The sequence below is a fragment of the Polypterus senegalus genome, chromosome 1 (genome assembly GCF_016835505.1).
Source record: "Polypterus senegalus isolate Bchr_013 chromosome 1, ASM1683550v1, whole genome shotgun sequence".
In the NCBI taxonomy this organism is placed as follows: domain Eukaryota; kingdom Metazoa; phylum Chordata; class Cladistia; order Polypteriformes; family Polypteridae; genus Polypterus; species Polypterus senegalus.
Genome location: NC_053154.1, coordinates 300,119,467 through 300,142,200, shown reverse-complemented (window position 1 = coordinate 300,142,200; position 22,734 = coordinate 300,119,467). Strand labels below are relative to the sequence as shown.

The window sequence follows — 22,734 nt, the reverse complement described above, 5'->3', positions numbered from 1 at the left end:
TATTTGCCATGTAATGTATACGTCTGTATGTACTTCGGTATGATTGCCAGCAATGTATTCTATTTGATTTCTATACCGCCTTCTAAACACATTTAATCCCAAGTATTCCACCAAGCACAGTGCGCAAGGCAGGAACAATCAACCGGACAAGGGACAAGTGCATCGCACACTGACACACACACCCACCAAACCTCAACACAATGTACTATACCATCTTCAAACCTGAAAAATCCAGTTCTGTGTCTGGAGGTCCAGAGCCTACCCAAACAGAACTGGTGCAAGATTGGGAACAGAATTGGGCAGGATGAAAGTCCAATCACACAAACACACACACACGGCCAAACTAGAACTACAAATTAACCCAACCTGCATGCCTTAAAACATGGGAGGAACACCCACACAAAAATGGAGAGAATGCGTAAACTCCCCATCCAAAACATCCAGATGCAAGAGTAGAATCTTAAATTCTTCCAGATTTCTTTAATAGACATGCAGTTAGGAGTGCTGTTTAACGCTTTAACCTTCAGACTCCGAGTTTGGGTTCAAGTCCTGCTACTGACACTATGCGATCATCAGGAAGTCACTTCACCTGGAAACTGGAAAGGTTAAGCAGTTAACTGTATTTAATTGTTGTAAGTAGTCTTGGATAAAGGCCTCAGCTATGTAATAATATTTTACTCAATTCCTGTTTTTATTTTTCATACAATAAACGGCGCCCCGAGGTTCTCAATGAGGATGTGCCACACATCTGTCAGCTTTCCGCGGAATGCAATGAATCGCTCGGTACGTATGAAGTATGGGCGGGACTTTTAGAATGGTCAGTACACTCGGCTGCCGGTCTGTTTTTATAGCGCCTCTTATGCTGTTCAGTATTACAAAGCATTTTACACCACTATTAATGTAAACGTTTCATAAATACGAAAAACATGTTTTCAATGAAACCTTAACTGAATTCAGTCTTCTTCGGCCAGTCCTATTTCAGCCGCGCCAGTTTCCTTGAGCCCTTTCGCAACGCCGGCACACTCGGAATTAAGCTCTTCCAGCAAATTCCAGAAGCCAGGACGCTTTGAAAATATAAGTCGACAAATTGATTCCCTGCCTCCCTTTCTAAAATCACGCTGCTTGGCATCATGTGATTTCATTCCGCCCTCAACTCTCTTAACTAAGACAGACAGTCGGTTTACAATGGACTTGCTACTGAAAGAGCGCTGGTGGAGAGGCGGGGACACCGGGCGAGCGCGTGACTGTGATTGGAGCATTACTATAGGCTTTGAGCAGGGGATTGGGTGGCTCCACGACGCGGTTCAGCCCCGCGCATCGTCGCGTAACATTATGTCCGTGCCTTTGATTTCATTCACACAACTTTACAATTTTATTTTCCCTGGTCGTGTATAACTTCTTTTTATTTATTAAGGTGACTTGTTTGAAATGGCAGAAGAACGGTTATTATACCCCGACGGAAAACTCAAAGGGGTAAGTAAAAGCTTTCGTAAACTTCGTTAAAACTTTGCTAGTGTGCTCAGAGTATGTGTAGCTTATTATTTAAAATTAAATTAAACCTGCAGCGGTCGGGAGAGTTCGGGAAGATTATGAAAAGTATGGGTTGTGTTTCAGACTTAAGTTGTGCGAGCGTTGTGTATTGAAATGTGTGCGGGTTCCTTGACCCTGGAAGGTGCGTCTTCTGAGCCGACTTGAACTCTCGTTAAAGTGGCAGGCAGCGGCCGCACATGACGCTCGTACCCGCCTGTCCTGAGCGACTCTTTCGGTAATCTTGTTTTTCTGGGGACGCTTGCACAAATGGTCTCTACGTACAGAGCAGGGCATGGATATTCGTGTATGCACCCAGAGCTGCCCACTGAAATAGACGATTGTTACAGAATATTGCATTCCTGCTGTGTAAATGCGGACGTCCCAAACGGCTTGAGACCTTCACCACCTGGGCTCTGCTGAGCAAATTCGCTGCGAAGAATTTCATTCCAACCGACCCCGTAAATAAAGAGAACCCATGATAGGAGTGTCTGAAGTTTTTAAATCCAGTGGATGACTTTTCCTAATCGGTATTTGCCGATTGATGGTTGTTGAAAATTTACCAAAGTGGACGGATATGTCATATAAAACAATTAAGCAATGGTTTTGAGGTTTGGTTTTGTTATGTTTGATTGTATGGATTGTTATTTCCTTTTAATTAATTAAAATTAATAAACAAGAAAAAAAAGTATGGCTTTTGGGTGTTTTTGATAGGAAGTGAGTGTGTTTGATCTTCTAGGAACTTCTTTAGGAACAAACAAATGTGGGCTTCTTTAGCCAGTCACAACTTCGACACAGCTTAATTTACTTATTATTCATGTGAGAGTCCTTTTGAGGATTTTTTTTTGTATGCTGTCTTGTTTTTCGTGATGACATGGCTGTATTGATTCTCTTCAAGTTTTCAAGTTAATGACAAGCCACATTGAAGCCTTATCTCATAAGATTCTTTGCCACCCACACATCATCACACTTGATGTCTTAATTTAATTTTCAGGGGAAATGGAGGACCATTTGTTTTCGTTCCATATGCCAAAAGTTAGTGCCAGTTTAGTAAGGGTTACCGAACTGGGCCATTCTAGGCATGAATGATGCCACGTCCAAGGTCACTTTTTGTCTTGTGTTGGATGTTGCCTGGATTGACTCCAGCCCTCTCACCCCTGACCCCGATCAAACTATTTTACCAACAGATGGACGGATGGCCCATTTAAAATATAGGTGAGGGAACACAGTCCTGTGATTGTGAATGCTAGTAAACCATTTAGATGAACACCTTAAAGGAGGGATAATCACTTGGCTGGGCACCGTGAAAGGAACGCCAGTCGGAGCATGGAGCCCATCTATGGGAACAAATTCAGAATCCTACAAACCTCACAGATCTCACATCCCGACATTGGCCTTTGATGAACCAACCCTGAAAACCTGAGGATGCTACAGCAGACCGAGGAGGAGACTGACCACCACTGGGGTCTCGGATCTTATGGAAAGGTCAGCAGTGGCTGTAGGTTTAGGTGGAATTCTTTGAATTTGTAAACTGGAGGAGCACAACTAAAAATAGTGTGTAAAGGATAATTTTGGGGTACACTTTTGTCACCACACATTTGGACTCTCGCGTAATACTTTCAGTATCCCGATCCTTGGCGGCTGCACCAATCTGTTCAACCATCACATCTCTTCTTTTTCCCCATCAATATCTGAATCTAGTTTTAGCTTAATCAAGGAGTTGTAAGATATGGAATATAGCGGCACGTGTGGGTGTATTTAAGATGTAGGTGTATTTTTAAAGATCTACTGTACACCAGCATCCGTTAATATGTGGATAAACATCAAGGAGAAGACAATGGAGCAAACAGCTCAGCTCATGGTGTCAGAGAGCCGTCCCTTTAAAGAAAGTGGCTGGAGCAAAATTGTTATGGTGCGGCCCCCCAGCGACCTGAAACAACACCCAGGTTTAAACCCACCTTCTGAGCTCGGAAATATTGAGGCAGAGGGAGGAATAACGGGGGGTTTAAGGGGAAAAGTGACCTCTGACCTGACTTTAGATCTGCTGAATTAAAGCCAGCAGCCAATGGTCACGCTGATGCTTTGGTGCAGAGGGCTGTTGGCCGCTTCTCGCTGGATGTGGCCAAGCAGGACTGATGGTGATGAGGGTTCATGTGATATGCACAGGGGCGTGGGCATTGGCTAGACGGTCTGGTACAAGTGTGTGCCAATAAAGTGTGTGTACTATGTTGGCAGACATGCTTTTAGGTGAGTGTGTGTGTGTGTGCATACTGTAATATACTGTGTGTGTACACGCTTACAGATAAAGGTGTGGCCATAGAGGAAGCTTCTAGAAAAGAGCCTTTTATATAGATTTATCTAAACTAGACAACATTTTTCTACATAATTATAAAAAAGTATGATATTCACACCATTTAGTCTTTTATTGGTTTCTTATGTATTAAGGTTTGCATTTATTTTATATTTTGCCTGTAGGCCCAACATCTTTGATTTATTTTGCACTTTGCCATTTTCTGTAATTTGAACTGATCACATTATCGATGTCCTTTACTACATCGGAACTGTCGGCGTCTTAGTCTGTTCTGTTCTTTATTATTCACATGTCTGACTCGCTCGTTTGGGTGGAATTTAAAATTTTAACTCCACTTCATAACTAGTTCAGGTATTAGCTAAGGTCAGGCCCTTTCTGTACTCGATTTTGAAGCGCTAATTCATGTGTTTGTTTCTTCTCCGCTTGACTATTGCAACTCATTATACATTGGCGTTAATCAGTCATCCCTTGCTCGTCTTTAACTGTCCAAAATGCTGCTACCAGGCTCCTAACAGACACACAGAAACAGAATCACATCACACCAGTCTTAGCTTCTCTCCACTGGCTTCCTGTTCATTACAGGATTGAGTCTGACATTTTACTGTTTGTTTTTAAGTCAATGGATGGTTTGGCCCCCTGTTATCTTGCTGACCTCTTACACCCTCACTCTCCCTCGTGATCACTTAGATCACAAATCACTCTGTCCAGAAGTTACTGCGTCTTCTGAGTTCTAGACTTCAACTTAGAGGGGGCCATGCTTTTGTAGTTGCTGCTCCTAAGCTGTGGAATGGTGTACCTTTTTATATTCGGTCAGCACCAACTTTGGACGTTTTTAAACCGTGCCTGTAAATCTGTCTTTAGCTTTATAAACTTGTGTGTTAATATTTGTTTTTTTGGTGTATTTATTTATTGTTGTGGTGGGCTGGTGCCCTGCCTGGGGTTTCCTGCCTTGCACCCTGTGTTGGCTGGGATTGGCTCCAGCAGACCCCGTGACCCTGTAGTTAGGATATCCAGTAGCGGGTTGGATAATGGATGGATTTATTTATTGTATATATTAGTGTATATTCACTTTGCATGAGTGTATTTATGGTAGTTGTACAGCACTTTGGTCAACTTCTTCTCTGGTTTTTAAATGTGCTCTAGAAATTAAAATTGACTTGGTTTGATTAGTATTTCTATAAATGTTTCTGTTCCTATGTTAAACACAAAGCCTGTGTTATCCATTCCATAAAAAATGCAGAATGTAAGGCTTAAGTTCTGTTAGTATTAATGTATGGGAATACAGAGATACTTTGTGTGTGTGTATACAGTGTATATGTGTATATATATATATATATATATATATATACACACACTCACCTAAAGGATTATTAGGAACACCTGTTCAATGCAATTATCTAATCAACCAATCACATGTCAGTTGCTTCAATGCATTTAGCGGTGTGGTCCTGGTCAAGACAATCTCCTGAACTCCAAACTGAATGTCAGAATGGTAAAGAAAGGTGATTTAAGCAATTTGGAGCGTGGCATGGTTGTTGGTGCCAGACGGGCCGGTCTGAGTATTTCACAAACTGCTCAGTTACTGGGATTTTCACGCACAACCATTTCTAGGGTTTACAAAGAATGGTGTGAAAAGGGAAAAAGATCGAGTATGCGGCAGTCCTGTGGGCGAAAATGCCTTATTGATGCTAGAGGTCAGAGGAGAATGGGCCGACTGATTCAAGCTGATAGAAGAGCAACTTTGACTGAAATAACCACTCGTTACAACCGAGGTATGCAGCAAAGCATTTGTGAAGCCACAACACGCACAAACTTGAGGCGGATGGGCTACAACAGCAGAAGACCCCACCGGTACCACTCATCTCCCCTACAAATAGGAAAAAGAGGCTACAATTTGCACGAGCTCACAAAAATTGGACAGCTGAAGACTGGAAAAATGTTGCCTGGTCTGACGAGTCTCGATTTCTGTTGAGACATTCAAATGGTAGAGTCAGAATTTGGCGTAAACAGAATGAGAACATGGATCCATCATGCCTTGTTACCACTGTGCAGGCTGGTGGTGGTGGTGTAATGGTGTGGGGGATGTTTTCTTGGCACACTTTAGGCCCCTTAGTGCCAATTGGGCATCGTTTAAATGCCACAGGCTACCTGAGCATTGTTTCTGACCATGTCCATGCCTTCATGACCACCATGTACCCATCCTCTGATGGCTACTTCCAGCAGGATAATGCACCATGTCACAAAGCTTGAATCATTTCAAATTGGTTTCTTGAACATGACAACGAGATCACTGTACTAAAATGGCCCCCACAGTCACCAGATCTCAACCCAATAGAGCATCTTTGGGATGTGGTGGAACGGGAGCTTCGTGCCCTGGATGTGCATCCCACAAATCTCCATCAACTGCAAGATGCTATCCTATCAATATGGGCCAACATTTCTAAAGAATGCTTTCAGCACCTTGTTGAATCAATGCCATGTAGAATTAAGGCAGTTCTGAAGGCGAAAGGGGGTCAGACACCGTATTAGTATGGTGTTCCTAATAATCCTTTAGGTGAGTGTGTGTGTATATACTGTATATATTAGTAAAAGAAGCACAACCAACAAGTTGAAAGAGTTGGGGAGTCTGTCCCCGTATACTGTCAACATGGTTTGTCACAGACATTTGGTCAAGGATGAAAGGACAGTACAGACAGTTTCAAATTGCAGTGGCGGACATTAAATGCTGTGGGAACGCGAATGCTAGGAAAGGAACCGCTGAGGTTGATGGGATGTGGTGACGTCATCATAGGGGGGCTAGAGGGAAAGAAGGAACCCAGGAGCGACTTGTTCTGCTTGCTAAGGTATTCTGGTGGATTCATGGTTGCGTTTTTTCATCTTTCCTGTCGAAATAAAGAAAGAAAGTTTAGCACACCATTGTGTTCCCCTGCCATGCGATTTCGCTGCTCCCTAAGTGCTTGTACGTGACTATATATAATATACAGTGTATATATATATATATATATATATATATATATATATATATATATGAAGTATGTGTGTGTGTTTGCTCACTTTTAGACAGTATACATAGAGTACATTGGAAACATGTATGTTTCTTTATGTATGGGTGTGTGAACCTTTCATGTGTAGATGTCTTTGTGTGTGTGTTTACACCCTTGTAGATCGTATACTGTACATACAAATGTGCGTACTTATGGAGAGCATTAACACTGTCAGTATGGCAGAGTGTATAAAGCTTATTTTTGTGACATCCAGGTGAGCTCTCCATCCAGCTGTGCTCCTTGTCTCTGTTGCACAGTTCACGCTCCTCTTTGCTTACCTTGGTGCTATTGTTGTTGTTTAGAGCTGGACTGAGGCAAGTTTCTTTTTGTGTCTTTGATTGTCCTGTGGCTGTTCATGTCCTCAGTTTGTTCCCCTACTTGTTTCAAGTATTTTCTTTGACTTAATGTCTTGTTTTGATCTTCATATTTAAAGTTTAGCCCCATCAACGGCTCTGCAGTGTTGCATATCCTGGTATGTGTGGTGTTTCTTGCCCCTGCCATGGCCATACCTCTTCCTACTCTTTCCAGTGGCGCTCGCATGTCTGCACCGCACCGCCTTCTGTAAGTGGACTCCATCCTCCATTACTCAGTGCAGCCTTAGTTCTTGTCTCTTTTGTTTTTCAAGTGACTGTATTCAGTGGCGCTTTTTGATATGGGTGACATGGGCCTTTGCCCAGGGCAGCATCTTGGGCTTTTTTTTTTTTTTGCGTGTGCCCATGCTGCCCCCACATCATGCCAGCGCATTTTTGGGATTGCATGGGCACTGATATTTTTTTCTATTGCCCATTTTTGGGGAGTAAGGGCACCCTCCATTTGCGAGGTGTGCCTGCTGCTTGCCGCACAGGGAGGAGAGGGATGGGGCGGCGGGGGATTCTCCGGCTGGCTGGCGCGGCATCTAATAACCAGCTTGCAAAATAAAACAGAATAAAAACAAACAAACAAACAAACACAAAAGCACCTGACATTATGATATAGACTTGTAATTTGCACTGATGTGTTTTCTAAATTCTAACACACCCATATATGTGGGAAGTGAGCGCGAGGGCCCTCGGTGCGCCTGCTGCTGCTGCTGCTGTGCTCAGTGTGCTGAAGTCTCACACACAACTTGTCGAAAGGAGAGGGGGGCGCGGTGCTTCCAAATAAAGCACATTTCATTCATAATATTCATAATATTGTCAATCCAAGCCCATTCTGTCACAATTAATTTTTCCTGGGTTGTGCGAAATCGCAGAAATCATTAGATGGGCGTTCCTTGCGCGAGCAGCATAGAGGAGAGTACAGCAAACAGGAAGAATAAATCGTCCTGTGTGAAGCTGACGCCAGCTCAGTGCCTGTACTCTCTTTATTCTTTATCACAGGTTAGTAAATTCGCCATAATTGGAGTGCATATTACAGGCTTTAAAACGGTACAATATCATAAATGAGATTTTGAACATGTTGATAAAATGATTTGAGTTTGTAAGAGTTTTTTGTATGGATATATATGTTTGTGTGCTAACTTACTAATTCAAATGACTCGCGTAGTGGAGAGTGGTAGGCGGGGAAAGTTAACCCGAAATAATAAACTGACTGCAGCTCTGAGAGAAAAGGTTTATGTAGTTGTTAGTGACCTGGTGAACTGATGACTGGAGATGGCATTAAAGTGAAATGAAATTCTTTACACTATAACGAAATATTTTGGTGCTGTATAAATGTCAAATTTGATTCTGTTAGACATTATATTTCCAATAGTTTGTTTTATTTCACTGATTTTGTTCAGTGTTTATTAAAACGCTTGCCGGGGGTACCGGGGGTGTTCGCCCAGGGCACCAAACAGGCTAGGACCGTCCCTGACTGTATTCGTGTTTTTATTGGATTTCCACTTTATATTTTTTGTTTGCTTTTGCATGTCCACTCCATGCCATGGTTTGGGGGACTTTTTGCACCTCCTGAAGGTGTGCTTGGTTTAGTGTTATTTATGTTCAGTTTATAAACTTAAATACTATAGACATTTACTGACCCCTTCATCCAGGGCCGTATTGTGGGGAGCTGGTGCATATCCATGCATGTCTCTCACACACACACTCAAGCTGAGCCTATTTAAGAAAAACACTTAACAGTAAACAAAGGAAAGTCCTTCTGTATACCCTCTTCACAACTACCAAATGATAGATTAACTAGTACTAGTCAGGCCTGTAGCACACAACATGCGCAGATTCCAAAGTCACGTACTGCAGAGGCATCCACTAATTTCAAAGAATTTCTAGAGCAGGAGTCGGGCATTATATTGAGTTTACTTTTGTGCCGTTGTTACTACTGACTGACTGTTACAAGCTGTGCTCCTTGTCAGCAAAGCAAATGAAAATTCCCATGCTGATGGTCACTTCAGCACAAACACCTGTCCAGTATATGGTGCCTTCACTCATACAGAAGTCACTAAGCATTAAGACGTGCTGATGTATGATGTTAATAACGTACATCGTGCAGTAGCACACAGAATGTGTGCAGTGTCTGATTCATATGGAGGTAACCAATGCTGTAAAGTTTTCACATAATGTCTCAGATTTTTGCTTATTTTTGTCTCGAAGGCAACATTAGAGTTTGGCTCAATAACACCCTGTAGAGATGGCAACAGATGTGTGTAGTAAATGATTGATTTGGCGGTGCTGGACTTACATAAATACATACTGACCCAGTAAACGTATCGCATGAAGAAGGAGGGGAAAAGTAAATGCCAGCTACTAGCTGTCATGGCACCATGCTGGTACTCTTTCAACTCCAAGATGAGGAGCAGCCCAAGGGGTGATAGTGGCACGTTAATCCTGAGCATGACTCAGTTTTGGAACTGTATGCAATTACGGTTAACCCCGAGTCAGAGGTGGGGTGTCTTGTAATGATCTGCTTTACAGTGTTAAACTTGAATAACTCTTGGGACAGTATTCTGCTGCCATCTAGTAGATGAAATAACATGATGCCATGAAAAAAAAAAAGAATATTTCTATTCTATCAATGATTATGAGTGTGTAATGTGGGGCCTCCAACAATAAAAACGCTGTAAAGGCTATTTTAGAACATACTGAAACTGCTTGAAAAGTGCAGTAATTATAATGCCATGAGTTAAACGTTGACGTGGTGAATGAAATTGATGCATAGGACACTGTACCGAGCGAACCGCCATGACATGCCCAGTAAATTCAGTGGTGTGAAGCTTCACTCTAGTGCAACAGCAGCTGTTTCACAAAATGGCAAAATGATTGCAGTCAAGTGCCCCCTAAGCACATTTCACAATGCAGTAACTGTCAATGTTCACGTCATGGTAAATGGGGAAGTCGCCAAGTCTTGCGCTGTGGTAGCCTTCAGTAACACAAGGGTTTGCTTTGCCTGTGTAGAACAGACACTGACGTTTCACCCTGTAATGCACAAGCAAAAGAAATACATAAGAAAAGCGTTCAAAGAAACACACTTCTACTGTCCGGACTGCAACATCGGGCTGGCGGCCCTTTCAAAACATGTCACGCAAAAGACGTGTATTAAATCTGCATCAGTACAGCACTGGACATCAGACATGCCTTTCCTACTGTATTTTTTTTGACTTTTTGATATTTACATGTTTCTCTTGCATAAGACTTTTTTTTAAAATATATATATATATATATATAAATTCGACATGCTTGGTTCGTTTTTCATCATTCAGCCCAACAACACTTGCCAGTTGTAAGTGTATTAATAAATGCTACTAAATTTATGGATTAGCAGACATATTGATGCATTTATCACTAAAAGATATCTCTAATGCCTGAGACCCCCTCAAGGCAGTTGTTAATGTGTGAAATTGAGGTTTGAGTGCCACAAACCATTTTTTATTTGCTGAGCTGAATGACTTCTTTTGTTTCCTTTGCATAACTTCCTTCCAAGTTAAACGTGTGGTGCAGCACTCTGGCTTGGTGGGCTGCGCTTTGGAGTTGCTACGCAATCACTGGGCCCAGTCCTCCTCTTTCATGCACGTTTGTGTACTTCCAGAGGCCTGTATGTAGCTCTTTTTCTTTTGTGTCCTCCAGTTGGTTCAATAATAAAACTGTGCCTCAGTCGTCATTTTGTCTCTGCTTTGCCCTTAAAACCAAGAAATGCTCAGCCGATGACATCTCGAATGGTTCTGGCAGATAAGCACGACGATTTTTATACAAGTGTTGTTGTCAATGCAGTCCTAGTACTCTAGTAAATATGCAATTTAAAGTATTGATCAGAGTCCAGGATTTCACCTAAATTTTTTACTTCCACCTCGACTTTTAGTTGTTAGAGATTTAGTTTATTGCTAATACTTTCACTGTTTCCATTTTTATGACTCAGAATATGACTAATGTTTTAGTTTTTTTTCCTTATATAGCTTGAGGAAATTATCAATCATCCATTCAGAAATATAAGAAAGACATCGCATCAAAGAGTCTAGAGCATCAGGGCCATAGGGTGCTACAGAAGTACAGCCGTGTTGCATCTGCACAGCTATGGCATTCAACTTGTGTTTTGAGATAATCTGGCCTAATGGGTGCAAGCAGATTGAAAATAAAAGCGGGCCTAGAATAGATCTTTGTGATACACATACAACATCATGGATCCATCTTCAATCTGTCATATAAGACTGAAACAAAATTGAAGACACTGTCAGAGAGACCCACCAAGTGGCCTAGATGACCTCTGTGGTCTGTGGTGTCAAATGCTGCACTCCACTCTGAAAGAACAAAATGGTAGCTGGACTAACTCGTTTGCAAGTGTTTGAGGGGATACATCTACGTGGTAAGATTTTTTTTTTGTTTTGAATTCTTTTATTGAACTAAAGGGTTCTCTTTGGTGTTTCATGTGTTTTGAGATAACACAGCGCTAATGTAAGTCATGCTCTTTACTTACTGTTCACTGTGACTGGTATAATGTCCTCCTTATTAAAATACTGCAAGAACATTTGCGTGTTACTTTGGATTTATAGACAGTACAGTAAAAAGTAGAGTCGCTAGTTTTCTGTGTTTTGCTTCTTCTATCAATCAAGGAGTAAAGCACCCACATTAGTTTGGGAGAAGTGATTAGTTAGTTGTAATGGATTACAGTCTTTGCACATAAGGGGTAGAAAGAAATCTGGCAAGGTGCTTTTTCAGCACCAGGCTTAGTCATCCGGTGATAAGGTTCACTCTTTGTGAATTCGAACATCCACAGACATTCACAGTTAACCTTTGGGATGGGGAGGAACCTGGACAGCACACATGCGATGGGATCACTTGAAGTCCATCCTTCACCATATCTTCTCCTCACATGGGGAGGATGACAACAAACTGGGGAGCTTCAGGTCAGTAAACTGGAGTTTAGCCAACTGAACTTCTTCCCGAACAGCTCAACAAGAAGGTTTGTGACTTGTACACTGCAGGTGGGAGGGCGTCGTGTCGCACAGTAACTGGCCCCCTCGGTCACTCAGCTTGGCTGCCCCCTTCCTACATGTGCTCCTCCACCAGGTAGATTCTACACCCAGCAGGCTAAAAGATAAGTGTGCCAGTCACTCTGAGATGTGATACCCTTCCAGCCGCAGTTGGTTGGAGTGAAGCTTTCCCATTGCTCCACTGGACAAGCTATGGCTTACTGACTTGGAGACCCCATGTTCATAGCCAACTTCTACTTTCTGTATGAGGACATGAAATGGAGGTTAGTGAGTCCTGGCGAGATTCCTCTTCGGGGACAACAGTAAAAACCTACAAAGACACAGAGAGAGCATGAAAAGTCCACACAGGTACAGGGAATGGTAGGATATGTTAATACATACGAGTGGAATGGTGATGCAGCAGCACTAACCACTGCTCCGCTGTGCAGCCCTGTGGACATTACAAGGCACGTCTCTCAGCAAATAATGAGGTCGCTAATCAGGATTAAAAATAAATAAGACAACACTACAATGCACTGATATTCTTGATATAACTGCACACAACACCACCTAAAGATAAGACCACTGGACAGCACCCGAGGGGTCAGAATGAGCACTTGGCATGCCCACCCCTTTAAGCGATAATTGGCTTAAGCAGGTTCAAGAGACTTGTATTGTTTTATTTTGCGCCTGACGACTAGGTACCAAAGGTTTAGTCTTCAATTTCTTGTACAAAATTTAGTAAAGTTATGAATCCTCCTCCATTTGAACTTGAACTCCATCAAAAAGGCAGACATTAGAAATTAGTCTAAAGACTAGAATTTGTTTTGATTGATTATCTGTGTTTTAGTGACATGCTGTTCAGAAAAAAAAGGGATTCGGGAAATGGATGTAGGGTGGTTATACGTTACAAGGCACTATATAAAGCAAACAGGAGAGTAAAGTATAAGATCTGGTGATGTTAATTTTGAAAGTGATTAAAATTGAATGTCATGTTTGTTTTGCTGGGTTCCTTACCAGTTTAATCAAAATTGGGGTCCACAGACCAGCAGTTGGCAGGTCAGCCCGAGGGTCACACAAACATCCCAGTGTTGTTGGTCACGTTGCTGTCTTTGGCTGGGTGGAAACTCTGCTATAAAACTGGATTATAATTTTTATTGTTATATACGGGGTACTTTGGGCTGTTCTTTGTATCTCCCTATTTTTTTATCTTGTCAAAAGGCTGGATGCTCTCCTGAGGCAAACCTCCTTTAAGTTGCTTTTTACAACTCAAACGAAGTCCAGAAGTGGAACCCTTGGTGCTGAGGGGAAATGTGTGGAGTGAAAGGGAGAAGGCGCACAAAGATGAAGGTGGCGTGAATGAGTCCATAGAAGTCATTCTTGGAGGTGGTGTCTGATGATGCAAAATTTAAAAAAAGATTCTTTTTTAACCTGGATGAGCCCAGATAATGGCTGTTAAACCAGTACTGATTGCTGATGGTGTGAATGTGAAGGTCTCTTCCACACATGTTCTCAGATGCTTGCAGGCAGCTGGCTTCTCCGATGATCACGTTCTTCCCACGGCCTTTCTCATTCAGAAGTACAAGATGGTCCTTTTGTCACCCAAAATGTCACAGGAAGCCTGGCCTTTCAGTCGAAGCCGATGGATTGTGAAGATTATGCTTGCAAGGTCCTGTGCTAAATTGTGATTCTCAAGCAAGGCACTTAAAGAGCAGCGGGAAGATCATAAGACCCCGAGAATGCATATGGGAAGGCAAAAATTAATTTGCAATGGAGTCTCACGTGTGCCGGCGTCTAAATGAGGAGCAGTGTCCAACTGCTTACTGGAATGCTCAGTGCCCAAAGATAAGCTTGTCTCGCTGTGAAAAACGTACATTTAGCTGCTTGTTTTAATTTAAATAACATGCACAAGCCTGGCATTTAGCATCAAGGCCGGAGGATGGGATTCAGTGGCTTCAGGGGCCTCCCAGCTTTTACTCACGTGCTACATACGGTATGATATCAAGAGGATCAGCTGAGGAAAGGCCATGGTGTATTTAAAAATAAAGTAAAAGTGTTAGATCACTGTAGGTAAATTTCTTCTGCTTTAAAGATTACCACGTTGGAAGGCCCCAGTTTATGACACTGTGAATGAATCCTGTACTTTAATGCAGGTGCTTTATAGCGCCCCATGTCTACAGCTTTACCTATAAGCAAATAGACTTAGTATTTTGGCCCAAGTAGACCAAACGGTTGTCTTCACACCTGGGCTTATATTCTCCTATCAAGCGTCTCAGAATTTCTTCCAGGAATTGCACTGCAAGTCACACTGTGATTAAAAACTAGACCTCCCTCAGAGTAAAACATGAGAAGTAGTTACAAACTGTCATAGTCCCAGTACCAGTCCCAGAGAAGAGTAGGGACAATGTCCGAGAATGAATGATGTCACAATTTTATGGCCGTCCTTGCTGCATATTAACACTCATGATGACATTTTTCTGATCATAACTCTGAGGCTGCACCACAAAGATGATGATGATGATCATAATTATTGTTAACAATCTTCAAAGTAGAAGAAGGAAAACATAATAAGACACTAAGCTGCGCATAATTGTTGCCACTTTGCAACCTTTTAAATAATAATAATAACAAACACGGAGATAGAAAGACAGAGACACAGACACTGAATGAAAGTTGAGATTGATAACAGGTATGCTCGTTTAAAAATTAATGATCCACAGTGGAGAATCCTTGGGTACCGCTGGTTTGACTTTGTGTCAGTTGAACGGTGGCTCATAGAGTCCGAATGAGCCCCATTACTTGCATTGTGAGGGAGCGTCAGTTATGGCACTGTGGCCATGTGGCACGATTCCCCAAGGGTGATTTGGCTTGCAGGGTCCCGAGTGGCTGGACCAGGTCAAGAGGACTTCCATGTAGTACCTGGCTGTGGCAGATAGATGGTTATTTCTGGAGGATGGGACTGGACCACGTATCTGCCTGGGGGTTGCTAACCGGGATCCCGAGCTGTTTCACCGTGTGGTGGGTGTGGCAACGCTCTGTACCAATGCCTGACTTGATCTGATCTGCAGCTGTACTTCTAGAAGAATCGCCTCCCCGGTGTTATGGCATACGGGAAACACTTTGTAAAGTAACTTAAAGTTACTTGCCATGACTACTCTTGCACTGTTACTGAACGTGCATTCGTTCTTCTAGTGCTCCTGAGCGTCTTCCACTGTGGCATGCCGTGACCCTCTACGTGTTCCCCCATTATCTTTTGCGAAGCTCTGTTTATTCAGTGCCCTGGGAGACTGCTTCTGCCTTGTGGGAGCATCGATCTTTGTGTGATGCATGCATGTGAAATTCGAAAAATACTTGGTTGTGACATACTTAAGTCCTCACTATTGCAAAGCTGACAACATTGCTAATTCTTTAATTTCAGCTGGTAGTGCATGGCTCCTCTGCATAGACGAGTCGATTATGTAACACAATATTATTATTATTATTATAGAAGGATATAATAATGTTATGAATATTATTCCATCCCTGTCAAGTTAATATATTTTTTACATGTTAATGGTTGTCCAGCATTTCCAAAGCTTTCCGCATTTCCCCCTGAATGTCATTTTCTAGCAGCACCTGGTGAGTTAAGACAGCTCATATGCTCTCCCAAATCCTAGCTTAAGAGAATTGATAAAATGCTTTTACTTCTACTGCTAAGAGTATAACCATATTTGCATAACTTTAAGATTTTAGACCCAGTTGGGTCTGTTTTTCTACACTGAAATGCTTGATACATACGGGCACTGAGCTACACATATGTGAAAAGCCAAAGCAGGTGCCCATTTACAGTATGACTTTCTCGTGAAAGCAGCCCCTTCTCAGCCATTTGAAAATATGGTGGTCCTCCACACCAGGTGTTTTTTAAACAATATACCTTGACCTAGTCAACCGATATAAAAATCAACATTACTATAAAGCAAAATTAATAAAAACATAGTAAAAGCGAGCAGGAATGTATTTGTACAGAGTCTTATTAAAAACTTCTGTAAGAATAAAAATGACGGAAGATGAGCCTTGTATGGGGATGTATGTACTTCAGACTTCTCAGGTCTCTTTCTCTTGCTGATTTCTTTGGGAATGCAGACATCTTCTCTAGTGACAACCTGCTTTCTCCTACTCTTATGTCTTATTTTCTGTATAGCATGCGTCCCACTTTACCCATAGATTTTAGCAATTTCCTTAAGATTACTTTCATGTTACCATTACATCTGATTTTCTTTCCCAGATTCCCTGATCCTAATTACCCTAGGGGAATAAATTCCAAAAATATCTAAAAAAAAAAAAAAAATTTCAGATTATAAAAGAAACAAGGGTGAATTAAATACAGATGCAGAGTTTAAATTTAAAAATGTATATATAATCATTTAAGAGATGCAAATATTTCACTTTAAGGGTTTGAACTCTGGCATCCTTCCGTTCTGTCCAATTTATGCCTTCATTGAACCGAGCGTTGTGAATGAACTTCCTGTAAAAGCCATTGTAGGGAGTAAAATATCCTTTTTCCTTTCTTTAATTTTTTAATTTTTCTTTTGCCCCCTATAGCACCTCACTCCTTCCCTCCTGGCAGTCGCTCTCATCACCTCTTTTGGCTCCTCCATGCTCTATGGATACAACTTGGCAGTTGTGAACTCTCCGGCAGAGGTACAAGAGGGAGCTCCATTTGGACCTTATTCTTTGCTACTTTCATTTATGAGATGTGTAATTTTTGTTATGTGTATGGTTTTTAACTGTAAAGTATTTTATATACTGCCCTTCACAGTTACCCTTCTTTTTACTTTCTCAGCAGATACAGAGGGGACCTGGTGAAAGTTTAAGATGGAATATGAATACTTTATTGATTTGAGTTTGTTTGAATTTCTGTTGTTTTATTTGTATAAACTCTCAATACTTTAAGACTTGGGTTGGATTGTGCACTGATTGTTATCTTTGTTTCAATTCAGTATTTTTATGTACAATGCATCCAGAAAGTATTCACAGCGCATCACTTTTTCCACATTTTCTTATGTTACAGCCTTATTCCAAAATGGATTAAATTCATTTTTTCCTCAGAATTCTACACACAACACCCCATAATGACAACGTGAAAAAAGTTTACTTGAGGTTTTTGCAAATGTATTAAAAATAAAAAAACTCATGTACATAAGTATTCACAGCCTTTGCTCAATACTTTGTCGATGCACCTTTGGCAGCAATTACAGCCTCAAGTCTTTTTGAATATGATGCCACAAGCTTGGCACACCTATCCTTGGCCAGTTTCGCCCATTTCTCTTTGTAGCATCATTCAAGCTCCATCAGGCTGGATGGGAAGAGTCGGTGCACAGCCATTTTAAGATCTCTCCAGAGATGTTCAATCAGATTCAAGTCTGGGCTCTGGCTGGGCCACTCAAGGACATTCACAGAGTTGTCCTGAAGCCACTCCTCTGATATCTTGGCTGTGTGCTTAGGGTCGTTGTCCTGCTGAAAGATGAACTGTTGCCCCAGTCTGAGGTCAAGAGCGCTCTGGAGCAGGTTTTCATCCAGGATGTCTCTGTACATTGCTGCAGTCATCTTTCACTTTATCCTGACTAGTCTCCCAGTTCCTGCCACTGAAAAACATCCCCATAGCATGATGCTGCCACCACCATGCTTCACTGTAGGGATGGTATTGGCCTGGTGATGAGCATTGCCTGGTTTCCTCCAAACGTGACGCCTGGCATTCACACCAAAGAGTTCAATCTTTGTCTCATCAGACCTGAGAATTTTGTTTCTCATGGTCTGAGAGTCCTTCAGGTGCCTTTTAGCAAACTCCAGGCGGGCTGCCATGTGCCTTTTACTAAAGAGTGGCTTCCGTCTGGCTACTCTACCACAAAGGCCTGATTGGTGGATTGCTGCAGAGATGGTTGTCCTTCTGGAAGGTTCTCCTCTCTCCACAGAGGACCTCTGGAGCTCTGACTGAGTGACCATCAGGTTCTTGGTCACCTCCCTGACTAAGGCCCTTCTCCCCTGATCGCTCAGTTTAGATGGCCGGCCAGCTCTAGGAAGAGTCCTGGTGGTTTCGAACTTCTTCCACTTTCGGATGATGGAGGCCACTGTGCTCATTGGGACCTTCAAAGCAGCAGAAATTTTTCTGTAACCTTCCCTAGATTTGTGCCTCAAGACAATCCTGTCTCGGAGGTCTACAGACAATTCCTTTGACTTCATGCTTGGTTTGTGCTCTGACATGAACCGTCAACTGTGGGACCTTCTATAGACGGGTGTGTGCCTTTCCAAATCATGTCCAATCAACTGAATTTACTACACATGGACTCCAATTACGCTGCAGAAACATCTCAAGGATGATCAGGGGAAACAGGATGCACCTGAGCTCAATTTTGAGCTTCATGGCAAAGGCTGTGAATACTTATGTACATGCGCTTTCTCAATTTTTTTATTTTTAATAAATTTGCAAAAACCTCAAGTAAACTTTTTTCACGTTGTCATTATGGGGTGTTGTGTGTAGAATTCTGAGGAAAAAAAATTAATTTAATCCATTTTGGAATAAGGCTGTAACATAACAAAATGTGGAAAAAGTGATGTGCTGTGAATACTTTCTGAATGCACTGTATGGAAGAATTGAAAAAGAGAGTCTGTCCCCTAATATGTGTGTAAATAAAAATAATTTGAAATGAAATGCACTCCATAAGAGTACATTTTTGTCACCTTTGCAAAACTGCAATTCATACAAATGTTACAATTGTGTGATTGTTCTAATGCCTTCCCCTCCGTTCTTTCTTTAGTATATTAAAGCCTTCTACAACCACACGTGGGTGATGCGTAACAACACAAGTCCATCCAAGGACTCCCTCATACTGATGTATTCACTGACAGTGTCTGTATTTGCCATCGGAGGACTCATTGGCTCACTGTTGGTGGGGACGCTTGTGACGCGACTGGGCAGGTAATCAAACTGGCATGAAGACATAGCACTGTGGTTGGGGTTTGAGCCAGCTTAGCTATGTCCAGTAAAGAGTTTATCATTGATTGACAGGCCCCATTTGCATTAGCCATTGTGGTCTTTGTACTTACAAAAGTGCAGACTGGCTAAAAATGTTTAACTCCAGTAATTCTTTCCTATGGTGTAATTTTAATTGACCCCATCTGCATTAAGCTTAGTTCAGGATTATTTGTCTTTTTTAGATTAGATTATAGTGGTAGGGTGTTATACAATGTTAGCTATTACGGATACAATGAAAGTCAAGCAAAATGACACCCTTTATTGGCTACCTGAACAGATTACATTATGTAAGCTTTCAAGGCAACTCCGGCCCCTTCTTCAGACAAGATGCAATACATAAACTGCAGTTCCCTGTGTTTATATAGACACTGGGACAACGACAGCATTGGAAAAGGGGTCATCTTAAATGTAAAAAATTAATAGACCTCTCTGGCCTAAGATATATTTAGCTGCTGAACTTTAGAAGGAGAGGAGAACAATGTATAGTCAGGATCTTTGAATAAGATAACTGTCCAACAGAGTCTGTTGAAGTTTTTGATGAGTTTTTCATACATTCTGGATCTGTAGTCGGGTTGCCTGGATCAGTCAGGAAGATGTAAATAATCGTCATATCTCATCATAAAACTCTTGTCTCTATTTCAACGGGTTTGTAATGTGTTCAATTTTAGCATGAGTTTAACTTCCTACTCCTTGAAGTTGCCCATAAACACTGTGACTTTAAAGTCCTCCTAACAGTGTCCATTGCTGCTGAAATGATTTCCTACAGGAACATCTCTGTTGTCATGCTTAATCCTCATTCTCTGGTGGACGTTTGCCCAGTTTCTTCCACAGAGAGTGTAGTGTTTTTGAGTAGTTAAGCTTCAACTTTATGTTGGGGTAGGAAGAATTATATTCATTGTTAAAATGGAGAAGGGCCTTCTCACTGGCAGTCCACATTATGAAGATGTCATCTATGTAATGGAGATACAACATTGTTTTTTAAGATGCATGTTGACATAAAATCTGCCTCTAATTTTGCCATAAAATAGGTTTGCGTAGTAAGGTGCAAACCGACAGCCCATGGCAGTCCCCATTTACTGCAAATAGAAGTCCTGTTCAAATTAGAATAAATTGAGCGTCGGAGTGAGTTTTATCTGACTCCATTTTTAACTGACTCCGTGGGTAGATCACGTTGTTTAAGGTACTTTTCACATGCCAGTATGCCGTCATCATGGGGGAATGTTTGTATAAAGTGCCTCAACATCCATTATGAACAATCTGCAATATGAAAACAAGGACAATAAGAACTGCATCCCCCTTGTTGTGATCTATAATCCACATCTTGAAGCTCTTCAAAAAAATTCTAAAAGAACTTCAGCCAATACTACATAATGATGAAACGCTGAGAGATATATTCCCAGAACCTCCCCTTCTGGTATATAGACAACCACCAGACCTGCAACAACTAATTGTCCAAATTGTCCTGGGTAAACCAACAGATAACGGTACATCTCTCTGTCTATAGGAAAGATGTAAAGTGTGTGCTCACATTTATAATACAGATTGTGTAGTTATACCACACAGCCAGCCAGAACATCTCATTGAGGGATCTTTTTCCAGCAGATCATCCAATGTGGTCTACCTAATTCTGTGCATGAAATGTCCCAACACTGCACTCTATGTGGGAGAAACTGGACAAACAAACACTCTGCCAAAGAATGAACTTACACAGGTTCCACATTAAGAATGGTAACAGAGATGTGTCTATAGGAAATCATTTCAGCAGCAGTGGACACGATGAGAAGGACTTTAAAATCACAGTGCTTATGGGTAACTTCAAGGCACAACAAGAGGAAAGGAATGGGCAGTTAAACTGATGCTAAAATTTAACACATTTAAATAGTTTAAATAGAGACAAGAGTTTTGTGACCAGATATGAGGATTGTTTACATCTCTCTGACTGATTCAGACTACAGAAAACACAAACAATCTTTAAAAGACTTTGCTGGACAGTTATCAAAAGATTTTGACTATACATTGTTCTCCTCTCCTTCTAAAATTCATTAACTAAATGAGTCTTGGGCTAGATAGATCTATTAATTACATTTAAGATGACGCCCTTAAAGGTTTTCCAAAGCTGTCTCTGTCCTTGCATTCATATAAACACAGGGAACTCCAGTTTCTGTATTATAAACTTCCCTAAAAAGGGGCCAGAGTTGCCTCAAAAGCTTGCATATTGTAATCTGTTCAGTTAGCCAATAAAAGGTGTAATTTAGCTGGACTTTTCACTAGATTAGATATACTTTATTAATTCCAAGGAAAAATTTAGAATAATACAACAACAGAAGCATAAAAAACAAAGGTACTGACACACAGGACAAATAATACAGCCAATCAATCAGTCAATAAACAATGCATATTGCGCAGAATTATAAAATTAACATAGAGTATCTGCATTTAGTTTGGGACATTGAGAGGAAGCATTGAATTGCCCGATAGCAGCGGACTGAAAAGACCCACAGAGGTCCTTCTTAGCACAAGAACAAATATTAACTAAGAGAAACAGAAATTATTTTATAGAGAAGAAGGTGCCTGTAGCACATCATACTCCATACCATTTTAAGAGCCCACTTCATCCTGAGCTCGGTTACAAGGAGAAAGTGCTCTATGAAAATGGCATTTATAGTTTTGTGTTTTGGCTTTTATTCAGAGTAACTAATCCCATTCTTCTTTACACTTTGAACAAAATAAGTGCATTTAGGTATTTAAAGATCATAATAAAATAAGTATTTAGGCAAAGCTCAACATTAGAGGTGACTGTAAATCTTACAGAAACGTTAAGGAAATGTAAATTGAGCTGCATTGAGTCAAAAGAAAGGGTCCTTGTAACTTTGGGTGGGCTTTTCTGGAATTTGTTGGCTAAAGAAGCACAGATAATTGATTTCTAATAAATCAGTAATGTGTATTCATTCATTTTTGAACATGCTTCTTCCATTACGGTAGAGGATATTTTAGGTATTCTTGTTGACATTCTGACTTTTTTTCAATGAGACAGCGTGTGTGTGTGTGTGTGTGAGAGAGATGCATAACTTACTACTGAATTCATGGGACTATCTAATTCAATAATTTAATGTCAACATTTTAGTTTAGGTGCTATAAAAATACATTGATTACTCACTCTTTCTTAACATTTCTTTGAGTCTTCATAATACTTAAATCATCAGTAAAGTGTTGACTCATTTGTGCAATGTGACCTGCTAACAGATTTCATTTTGGAGTGGTCAGAGGTGGCTTTACTGAGACACATTTCTCTTGATGTATTTAGTATGAGACAGGGAATTCTTCATATTAAGAAGTAATTTTACCAGCATTTCAACATGCCACACTTCACAGAGATTAATCTAGGGATTTTTTTTAAGTCATATGAAGAGTGGTGGCTGTGTGGCTAAGGATCTGCGCTGATATCTTGAAGGTTGTTGGTTCA

The 22,734-nt window shown here is 41.1% G+C and overlaps 1 protein-coding gene across 1 annotated transcript in view; it reads left to right on the top strand.

The window, feature by feature from the left end:
* Positions 1 to 1,227: 1,227 nt before the first annotated feature.
* The window catches only part of LOC120514507 (solute carrier family 2, facilitated glucose transporter member 5-like), a 78,660-nt gene continuing 57,153 nt past the window's right edge, over positions 1,228 to 22,734 (top strand). Inside the window, exons 1-3 of the mRNA XM_039734922.1 lie at positions 1,228 to 1,473; positions 16,841 to 16,939; positions 19,054 to 19,214. Of these exons, the coding sequence (XP_039590856.1) occupies positions 1,429 to 1,473; positions 16,841 to 16,939; positions 19,054 to 19,214 (305 nt within the window). The 5' untranslated portion in view covers positions 1,228 to 1,428. The remainder of the gene's footprint in view (positions 1,474 to 16,840; positions 16,940 to 19,053; positions 19,215 to 22,734) is intronic.